The sequence below is a fragment of the Otolemur garnettii genome, unplaced genomic scaffold, assembly GCF_000181295.1.
Source record: "Otolemur garnettii isolate 467f Iridium unplaced genomic scaffold, OtoGar3 scaffold00044, whole genome shotgun sequence".
Lineage (NCBI taxonomy): Eukaryota > Metazoa > Chordata > Mammalia > Primates > Galagidae > Otolemur > Otolemur garnettii.
Window position 1 is genome coordinate 5,167,694 of NW_003852439.1, and position 11,180 is coordinate 5,178,873.

General features: G+C 44.4%; 1 protein-coding gene across 3 annotated transcripts in view; it reads left to right on the forward strand.

Moving 5' to 3' along the window:
- Positions 1-11,180, forward strand: part of MYH11 (myosin heavy chain 11) — a 117,667-nt gene that overhangs the window by 20,343 nt on the left and 86,144 nt on the right. For all 3 annotated transcript variants that reach the window (XM_012805743.2, XM_012805742.2, XM_012805741.2), the window contains one exon: positions 8,255-8,411. In XM_012805743.2, coding sequence (XP_012661197.1) covers positions 8,255-8,411 — 157 coding nt within the window. The remainder of the gene's footprint in view (positions 1-8,254; positions 8,412-11,180) is intronic.

Consider the following 11,180-nt stretch of genomic DNA (forward strand, 5'->3'; position numbering starts at 1 on the left):
GGAAATCCATGCAAAAGTGAATCTCAGTTTTTCATCCTTTATTTCTTTGCTATATTCTGTAACAAATGGACAATCGTGACGTGATGGATGCCAAGTTTTTGTTGTTTCATTTTAAGGTCGTTTGTGTTTAATATTCCATCTCTGCTGGTGTCAATCTTGGTTGGAGACGTACAGATTTGCTACGACTATGACTTTCCACTGCACACTTTATCCGGAATGTTACATTATTCATCTAATGCTACGTAAAAGCATTTCGTAGTTAAGATCTAGGAAATGGAAGGAAAATAATTTTAGCGATTTTTTTTTTTGATGAAAAGCTTTTAGTGAGTCATCGAGACTTTAAGAACTGATTAATTCACTCAAATCACATAAAAGCCGGCATGGTACGTATAGCTGGCACAAGTGCAAACTTTAGCATAAACAGACCAAATCTTTCTGACAGGGAAGACGAGGACGGCTTAAACATTGGGAAGATTTGATGAATGAATTCAAACACAGCCTTTGTTAATGCACTCCATGAAATGCAGTGGGTCCAGAAAGCGTGTTATCCTTTCGTATTCCGTTCACCGAAAAGAAAGGAGCATTCAGTATTCCCCACCGCTCTATCCTTCAAATGTAATGCTGCCTCCAAAATGTAAGTGAGGGTTTGGAGCTTATAAAACTCACCGCGCATTGAAACGACCACTTAGCGGAACACAGAGTGGTGAGGTTTCCATAAAAATACGTGAATGTCCCTCACTTATCTTTTCCGTATCTCTGCAGACTAGCTTTGCATTTAAGAAAAAATGTGCGTAATGGTGAACAACACCTCATTGCTCAAAAATGCAAAAAGAAAATAGCGTAAAGGATTATTTTTATAAATTTGCAAATATATTAAATGCAACGTTGTAAGTAGTTACAGGTTCTCTGTACGGATTCTGAATAAATTCCTAGGCTACTTGTACTTCCATAGAGGATATATTTACATGATTTATATAATTAGTTGATTTTTTTTAAGTATATAATGTGAAAGTGCACACACTTGCACACAAAGACTCAATGTCCTGGATAGTTTCTAGGATGTTGTGACTTTAAGAGAAACACTATACAATTGGGGTTTTTTTCTTTTCTTTTTTGCAGTTTTTGGCAGGAGCTGGGTTTGAACCCGCCACCTCTGGCATATGGGGTCAGCACCCTACTCCTTTGAGTCACAGACACCACCCTCTTTTTTTTTTTTTTACAGTTTTTGGCTGGGGCCAGGTTTGAACCTCCCACCTCTGGTATATGGGGCCGGCGCCCTACTGCTTTGAGTCACAGGCACTGCCCTATTATTTTCTTTATCTAAGAGAGATAGACTATTATTTATGTTCCTTTTTTGCAAACTAAAAAAAACCTGTGGCTTACAAAATAAGTTGATGAGAAACAGAGATAGGCCTCATGCTCAAGAAGGCCAGCCCCAAGGCCAATGCATTGAGCTGTGATCTCACTGAACCCTTCCCACGACACTATGAGACAGATGCTATTACCCCATTTAAAAGATGAGTACATAGGGGCTCAGATGTGCTGAGTCCCCTCGCTGGTAAGTGGGCAGAGCCTGAATTCAGACAAGGTCTGTGTGAGTCCAGGGCCAGGTTGACTGCCCATGATGAGAGAGGTCCTTTAGGGTAACAGGAGGTGATGGGCGCATTCTGGAACAGGTGGGGACAGTGCCCTGGTGTCATTAGCTTTGCATTGGACCCACTTTAAGTGCACAGCAGGAATGATTCTAACCTTTCCTTGTGATTGCCTGAACACCCACCAGGTGCTGATCCAGAGTGAGGGATTAAAAAAAAATGAGTTAATTTGATATACCCAGAAAAGATTGCTTGACACCTTATTATGAAAAAAGAATTCATATATGCAAAAAAGAAAAGCTCAGTTTGGGGCTTGTTTGATAAAGCAGAGGGCCTGGCACTCACAGACCCACACTTGCAGGTAGCAGTCACCGTGAGAGGGGCTGTTTGCTCTCTGCTTGTCCTCAGAGCGCTGGTATATGTTGGCCACAGCACCTGTTTTATCCTCTCATACCTGGCCCACTTTTCTCCTGTGTCACCTGCCCAGTCCCTGTGGACAGTGGGACCTTCCACCCTTCCACCAAGCCACTGGGAACATGCCCCAAGGCAGTAGTGGATGGATTCTTTCATTCATTAGGTCCCCAAGCCCAAATCCCCAACTCATAGACCCCAAAGAATGTTTTTCCTGTGCTGATTCTGGTTCTGGCAAGAGCAGGGGACCTGGAGAGGCCTTCCTTCCACATTTCAGCAGGTGTACTAATTGTTTTTATCTTAAAGACCTGGCCCGGTGATGTTATCCTTCCCTGGAAGGAGCGTCCACCTTGGGACACAGGGAGAAAACAGACTGTGAGCAGAGGTCTCCTGGGTGCCAGTGACTATGCCGCCCCTGGAGGGCATAACAGAAATACAGCTTGGGGCTGCCCTTTTTCGAGCCCCAGGAATTAGCCCTTCGGATCTTTCAAATCGTTATTGCTTTGAAGAACCTTCCCCAATAATACAACAAGAGTGTGAAGACCTCAGGAAGATATTTAAAAATAAGTATGCATCACAAAAAGCAAGAGAACCCCCTTTGCCGTTCCCCCAGCCCTCTTCCCAAGAGGCAAACATGATCCCGACAGGGTCATGTGTGCACATACAACAAACATAACAAGAAGTCGTTCCATGTGTGCTTTGCAGCTTGCCTTTTTAAAAAAATTTAATTTATTTTTTTATTAAATCATAGCTGTGTACATTAATACTATCATGGGGTACAGTGTGTTGTTTCTATATACAGTCTGAAATACTTTCACCCAACTGGTTAACATAGTCTTCAAACTTGCCTTTTTTTCACTCAACCGTATCTTGTGTCTTTTTCTGCATCTGTTCAGAACTACCTCATTGGACTTAAAACATCTTTTTAATAGGTTGTGTGTGTGTGTGTGTGTGTGTGTGTGTAGGTATATGGGTGTATATTCTAGAACTTGCCCTTTCATTTCCATCCCTCAACCTTCCTGTTCCCCTCCTTGAAAAAATTGTGGCTACCGGTTTCTTATGTAGCTCTCCAACAATATTTTACACATGTACCACCAAGAGGGGAGCTCTTCCTGCACCCCTCAAAAACTGCAGCCCGGGCCACGTGCTATTATGCATCTTGTTCTTCGCATTTAATGGTGAGTTTTGGCCGTCCATCTGTGGCAGCAAAGATGGAGCTGCCGCATGGCCTTCTGCTCTAGGGATGAAGCATAATTTCTAAGCCCACTGCCTGTTGATGGGCATTTAGGTTGTTTCTAGTCTTTTTGCAGTTAAAATGGGCTGTAACTAAAGCATAGTTTCGGTAGACTGTGTCTGAGATTTCAGAAAACCGTGACATTGCTGTCCAGTCTCGTAAGGGAGATCTGATTGTCCATCATCTTGCAGAGGGGAAGGAGGAGGCTCTGAGGTAGGGCCACGTGCACAGGTCAGGCAGGTGACGAGGCAGAGATGACCTGAGACTGTCCAGGCCTGTGTGTCATAAAGCCTATGTTCCTTCCACCTTCCCTTCCTGTTCCTTGTCTACCAAAGGCTGTGAGAGCAGCCCCCTGCTCAGGGCTCTGGGGCTGACCATATAAAGTGTCACGGAGAAACTAGAGCTGCTTCCTAATACGGTCACAAGAGGGAAATCCTGGGCTCGCAGCTGGGACCTGCTGGTGGCACAAGGCCCGTGAGATGCTGGCGGGGATGCAGGAGGTCGGGATGATGAAACCTCTGAACTTAACCAGCTGGAGAGGAGGGCTGGTGGGGACTGGAAGGTGGAAACACAGCCAACTACAGTTGGGCTGGGGCTGGGTGAGGGCGAGCTGCACTCGAATGATAGAGATGGAACAGCCACGTTCCGAAGCCCAGCTGCCCTGCGTGAGGCATGCTGCTGCTGGTCTGGGCCTTCCTCTCCATCCTTGTACCCTGGCTTGCTTGGGAAATTTTTGCAGGAAAGAAAAAAAATTCCGATCTGCCTAGAAGCATGGATTAACTGCATGCTGTGTGCTTGGCATCAGGAGGTGTTAAGCAAACAGGAGGAAGTAATATTCCTCCTTCAGAAATTAGTGATAGCTGCCCACATAAGAGAACAACTCAATGCAAGGTTGGGGGGGGGTTGGGGAAACAAGGGAGAAGGGAGGAGAGAGGGGGTTGGGTATGTTCCTACTTAACGGGCACGATGTTCGGGTGTATGACACACCTCTTGGTGGGACACATTATAAGAGGGACTTTACCTCACAAATGCCAACATTGTAACCTAACAATTACAAAATGATAGGGTTGAGAGGGCTTGTGCATTCCTCCTAGGCTGAGCTCTGAGAAAAGAGATAGAAATGGCTCTGGGAGGATCAGGGAGAAGTGTTCCAGGTAGAGGGAACAGGATATGTGAAGACTCCAAGGTGGCAAGGTTTTTGTCATCATGGGACAAGGGGAACATAGTAATAGTCACTAGCATGGAGTATATATAGTACCTGCTACCTACCAGACCACCCCTGAAGTAGTTAGCATGCCTTTCTGTTTTGGAGATGAGGGTGGGTGAGGCTCAGAGAGGTTAAGGGACTTGTGTAGAGTCACCCAGCCAGGAAGTGAGGGTTGAAATCCAAGTCCCCCATATCCTATTCTGTACCCTTAACCACTGCCCCTTACTGCCTCCAGGTCAAAGGCTTGGGTGGCGGTGGTTTGGGCTGTGAATGATACCCAAATTCAAAAGGGGCATGGCAGTGGGCATGGCCCCGAAGGAGAGGGGTGGAGTTGAGTGCTGAAGGAGGGGTGAGGTTGGCTGACCTTTGTTCAGATGGTCATTTACTAGCCACTTAACTCTTTGGGAGGCCTGTGCTTAGGGCAGGAACATAGATGAACAGGGCACAACCCCTTCCCTGGCTCAACCAGGTCTACTGAGCACCTACTGTGAGCAGGATAAGGCCCTGGGTTACAGAGGTGAAGGTGGGCTGCCTTTGTTCTAGGGAAACTTTACCATTAATTTATCCTCCAGGCATTCATTTAGCAAGCATTTAGTTAGCACCTACTGTATGCTGCAGGCCTGGGCTAGGACAGAAGGAGAGAGAGAAGGGGTTCCCCACCCTCAGGGCATTAGGATGGGTAGGAGGGGTTGTGTGATGGGACAGGGAGAGGGGCATCCAGGTAGCCCCTGGCCCCATCAGCCTGAGTGCAGGTCCTGACCACACTTGCCTCTCACCCTTGCTTTATTCCAACTTTCAGATCCAGCTATACCAATCTGCTTACAGTTTGCCCTCGTGGACCCCCTGTCCTGTTTTCCTGTCTCTTTGCCTCTGTCCCTTCCTATGCCCAGCTGGTTAACACCTTCTTGTCCTTTAAACAGGAAGCAGCTTCCCCCCAGAAGTTTCCCTGACTGCCTCCAACATGGGTTAGGGCCTTCTCTTCCTCGTTCCCCTAATTCCCTGTTCTTATGATTTTCTTTTTTAAAAACACAATTGTCTTCTCTTCTGATCTGTAAGTTCTTTAAGGATAGCTGTTGTCATTGATTTCTTCATCTCCAGCTGCTGACACAGACCTGGTATATGGTAGATGCTCAGTCAACGGTAGATGGATGTTTAGACAGGCCTCATGTTGACCTAGTTGTAGAGGAGTGGGGAGAGCTTGGGCGATTATCTCTCTCTGGCCCCATCAGTCCTGTACCTTTGACAAACACCCTTTCTCCACCAGCACCCCAGGCTATCTACACCATTGTCCCTTAGCATTCTGAACCCTGGAGGAACACTCCTACTCTCCAATCAGCTTCCAGTCTTGACTGAAAGTCCCTCTTTTGTGGACTCTCTAGTCCCAGCCCCTTGCTTGGTATCTAGAAAATGCATATGGAATGAGTGAACAAATGATAAATTGTTTCTGTAGGATGAGGCCCAGGTTGGATGGTAAAGGGACCCTGCTCACACCTGGGAGTAGGCCAAGCTAAGCTCAGTGCTACCAGGGTCTTGCTTGGTGACTTTGATCAGGTTGCTTAATCTTTCTATTTGCCCTGAATGTAACTCTGAGATGGAATCTCTGCTCCTTCTCTCTTGGTCACTTCGGGGAGATGACATAAGTTTTGTGGTTATCAGTGACTCACATAGTGCTGGTGTTTATTATTTGGGGAAAGTAGTTCCTATGGGACGGGTTGGAGCCTATCTCCTGATCTGTGACCTCAACTCATAGGAAAATCTGGTACCCAGTAAAGGTCAGTAATAATGGTGGTAATGCCTCACATAGGCAGAAGGTGGGGGATTTGCCTGGTGCCTTTACTTCCCTTTCCCTGTTCTTATTATTTTCAGATGTTCCTGACAACCCAAAACAAGTGACTGAGGCAGAGGTCTCAAACAATGGAGGCTGATTAAGCCAAATTTTGAGGACTGGGGAAAACACAAACCACACACAAAGACAAACCTGGGGTTATTTTTCTGAAGGGGGAACTTGGGAACATCAGTATTTAAAAGGGAAGCCTTACAGAGAAAAGGGGGCAGGGTGAGATAAGGGGTTACATTCTTTGGAGACCCCCTACGCTTTATATAAGGTGAACTTTAAAGGAGAGACATGGAGTGAAGGAAGCATCACTTCTGCAGCTGCCCCTGGGTTCGTGGAAGACTATTTGATCTTGTCTTGTCTCTGTTCTGCACCTAGGTAGATACATAGTCAATATTCATTAGTGTGGCCTCCAACAGACTTCAGTGTTAAGAGCTAGACTTAGACCCAAAGTTACAATTTGCATGTCCTTGTTTATGGCAGGCCATCAAGGAATTTCCTTATAAATGATCTGTGGGGGCAGTCCTTATAGAAGCCTAAGGCCTTTTTACCTTTCCACGGGGAATCTGGCTGATATACAACATTAGTAACCATTAGTCATTAGGAAGCGGGTATAACATGACTCGGCTTCTAAGCCTGACCTTCTCTTTTGCTTAATTAATTGAGACTTTTATTCTCCTTTACATTCCTATTTACCTGGTAAAGCAGGACTGCTATTTTTAATTTAAAAAAATTTTTAGAGATAGAGAGTCTTACTCTGTTGCTCAGGCTGGAGTGCAGGGGTGTGATCACAGCTCACTACAGCTTTGAACCCCCAGAAGCTCAGTCTCCTGTCTGTCTCCCCTGTAGCTGGGACTACAGGTGTATATCACCACAGTTGATTGACTTTTTAACTTTTTTTTTTTTTTTTTTTGAGAGCTAGGGGTCTCACTTTGTTGCTCAAGCCAGTCTTGAACTCCTGATCTTCCCACTTCAGCCTCTGAAAGAGTTGGGGTTGCAGGCATGAGCCACTGCACCTGTGTAGGACCACTATTTTCTTAAATTGTGGTAAAAGACATGTAACACAACATCCGCCATTTAAAACATTTTAAAGGATACAATCCTGTGTCATTTAGGGCACTCACAGTGTTGAGCAAATATCACCACTATATGTAGTTCCAGAACACTTTTATAAAACTCCAAGAGGAAGCTCCATACTCAGTAGCGGTCGCTCCCCATTCTGCCCTCTCTCCTGCCCCTGGGAAGCATGAGTCTGTTTCTGTCTCTGCTGATGTGCCTGGTCTGGACATTTCATCTGAATGGGATCATACAGTATGTGGCCTTTAGTGCTTGGCTGCTTACACTCATTGTCAAGTTCGTAAGGTCCATCCATGCTGGAGCACCTGCCAGTCCTTTGTTCCTTTTTAAGGACAGCTGTGCTTGTCTCCATTTACAGATGAGGAAGTACTTTGCTAACAGTCAGAAAAAAAAAATTGAAGTGAATACTTGGGATTTCTAGTTCCCAATTTCCTTCCAGCTGTGTGACCTGGTGACAACCTCCTCTAGCCTCAGATTCCCCTCCTGCCAAACTGACAGCTGAGAAATCATAGCCTCATTGATACAGGGTAGTTATGAAGATTTGATACAAAGATGCTCATGTTGTGCTTGGTTTGGGGCCTAGCACATAGTAGGTGCTCATGATGAAGGCTGTAATTTAAGCCCATGAGGCCCAAGGAGGTGTAGTAACAGCTGGTAGGAGTGAAGCCAGATTTGAACTCAGTACTGTTAAAAACCCCATATACTACATAGGTGGCATAAAAATCCAATTTTGTACCTTGTTACTCTTCCCCTGTCCCTGGAATATCAGTGATGCCGAGGGGTCCCCCTAGGACTCTGAGCTTCAGCGCCCTCATCTCTGAAATGAGAGTATTGAGTGTGTTGGTCTGATCTCTCTTCCCTGGGAAGGTCTGGAAGTAAGCTTGGTTCTCTGTCTGCAGACGTATTCTGGCCTCTTCTGCGTGGTTGTCAACCCCTACAAGCACCTGCCCATCTACTCGGAGAAGATTGTTGACATGTACAAGGGGAAGAAAAGGCACGAGATGCCCCCTCACATCTACGCCATTGCTGACACGGCCTACCGGAGCATGCTGCAAGGTGAGCGGGCCCCAGGGTGGGAACATGAGCCCAGTGAGGGCCATGCAGGGCAGCCTCCCAGAGCCCTTCCTGCCCTGCCTGCATGCAGTTCCTGCCAGGAATGTGCAGTTTGGCAGGCAGGGCTAAGGCACAGGAGTGCTGTGACTGAAAAAGGGAAAAAGTGAGCCAAACATCTGTGTGTGGCTGGGCAGGGCTGGTGGGCAGACAGCTTGGGCAAATACGGGCATGGGCCTGCTCTGGCTCTGGAGCACCCAGTCCTGCCAGGCCAGCTGTCTGGAAAGGAAGGGGAGAGGGCGGGTCACAGCCATGGACATCTTTTCTTCTGCGGCCTCAGTTTCCTCATCTGTCAAAGGGGGTGATAATCTCCATCAGTTTGCTGTAAAAATTGTTAATGCTGGGTTTTACAGACTTGGCACTTCTGCATATTTCATGTTTATGTATTATTATCCATACTATTATTAATATACTTCTTATTGAGGCATAACAGTGGATACATACAGCAGAGCATGCCAATTTTAAATGCTCAACTTAAAATTAACTTTTACATGTGTCTACAGTGGTATAAGCACCCAGACCAAGATGTGAAATACTTCCAGAAAGTTCCTTTGTTCTTCCTCCCAGTCTCTATCTCCTTACCACACCCTCTCCACATGCAGACACCCAGGAATAATTGCTATTCTGACTTCTGTCATCATCAATTTGCCTATTCCTGAACTTCACATACATAATATCCTTATATTATTTCCCTAATATTTTTCTTATAATCTTCCCTTTTCCTCAAACTACTTCAGACTAAACAAAACCCAGTAATATATTAGTTAAGAACATGAATTCTGGAGCAGAGTTTCCTGGGTTTGAATCCCAGCTCTGCCACTCATGAGCTGTGTAACCTTGGGCAGGCTATCTAACCTCTGTGTACTTCTGTTTTCTCATTTGTAAAAGAGGATTATAATAACCATGACCTACCCCATAGGGCTGATGTGAGGATTAAATGTACTATTACATCCAAAGTGTTTGGAGCAGTGCCTGGTACTTGGTAAAAAACTCACTATTAAATGTGAGCTATAATTATCTTTGTCATACATGAAAGCAGAAGTTGGATAGACCAGTTTTATGTTTCTTTCTAATGCACGTTGAAAAGACATAATTATTAAAATAGACATTATTAATCTGGGAGGCACCTAAAACCACCTCTCTTACCACAGATTAGGATATTCACTGTGCTTTTCATACAGTGCCAGTGTGTGAGAAGTTTGAAAAGAGGAGGTTACTGTGGGGCTTCTTCCTGGCTACTCTTTGGAGCACTTTGGAGGGGACTCACCCCCAAGTCAATCACAGGGACTGGGCAGCTAATATAAACAAGGACATCTGGTGGTCCAGTAAAGACTTTGGGGACCCAAAAGACTAACATCTCCCTCTAAAAGGGCACATGACGTATGGGAACACAGGAATCTGAGTTAGGAATTGAGAAGAACCCAATCCTAGAAGTTCCCAAGGGCAGAAATTCAGGTGTGCCCGGGAGATGCTCCCTTAAGGTAAAGGGGCTCAGGCAGAAGCACCCCAAGTTACTTATATAGCTAGCTGACCCCAACCTGTGACCTGAATTGGATCATTGCAAGCACAACATAGTCATTACCTCCAAAGACCAGCAGATGGTCTTTGGTTTTTGTACGCACACAGGTCCTTTGTGGTCTCCCTCAATGGAAGAGCATTTAAAAAGTGGTTCATATGTCTCTTTGGGAAGCTAAACCTTACAAAGTTACAATGTTCATATCATTTGGGGTGCTTTTCACTGCAAGTAACATAACAACCAATTAAACAGGAGTTTACTACCTCATGTAACAGGAAGTCTAGAATCTAGGGCAGTGTTTTTTAACCTTTTTCATCTCGTGGCACACTTGAACCTATAATTAAACTTCTGTGGCACACTTAAATTACATTGATTTTAAAAAAAGAGTAAAAAGAAGAATATACTTACTGTGCTTTGAGCTTCTTTTAAAAACCCTAAACCAATCACTGGAAAAGGGGGTTGAGATGTTCACAATTGGTTTAGACCATTCCTGGTTCTTTTCTGGAACCAAGGGAGGTCCCATTAAGTAGATTTGATCTGAAAACTGACATGAAATAAAATTCCGTTAGCAAAGGAGAAAGGGAGAATGACAGATAAGTAGGCATTGCAATAGTGCTCTGAAAATATATATTTGTAACTTAAAAAAATTAATATTATAAATTCATTCTGTAACTTCTAAACATCTATTTAAGCAAAGAAGAATGTGCCAGCACCTACTCTATCACGCAGATCTCATTATTATTTACATATTGTTATACAATCTTTCATATACTAACTGAGCTAAACAGCATGAAATGAAAGGAGGTTTTGATTATCTGAAGATGTAATAGTTGGTTCCAGAAAAAAAGATGACTTAAAAGAGAGATCAAAGCTTTACTGTGTATAACTGGGGGATGGATGGAGGTTTAACTGGGCTTAAAAACTGACACTGCAAATTATGAGAATAGGTTTCTTTTACCTATAATAGGAATTTCAAAGTAAATGTAACTTGATGCTAATTTGTAGATTTAATATTAAATGAACTAGGTTCTTTTTTTTTTGCCTTAACATTTTAAAAAATAAAATCATCTGAGTGAATAATACAACATTCTTCATGTCATGCTTGCCTTCTGCAGCTGGAGCTAAGGAGGATTATTCTTACAGACTTACTGGAGGGGTCACTAGTTTTCCTAAGGGCTTCTTTTCCTTCTTTTTTTTTT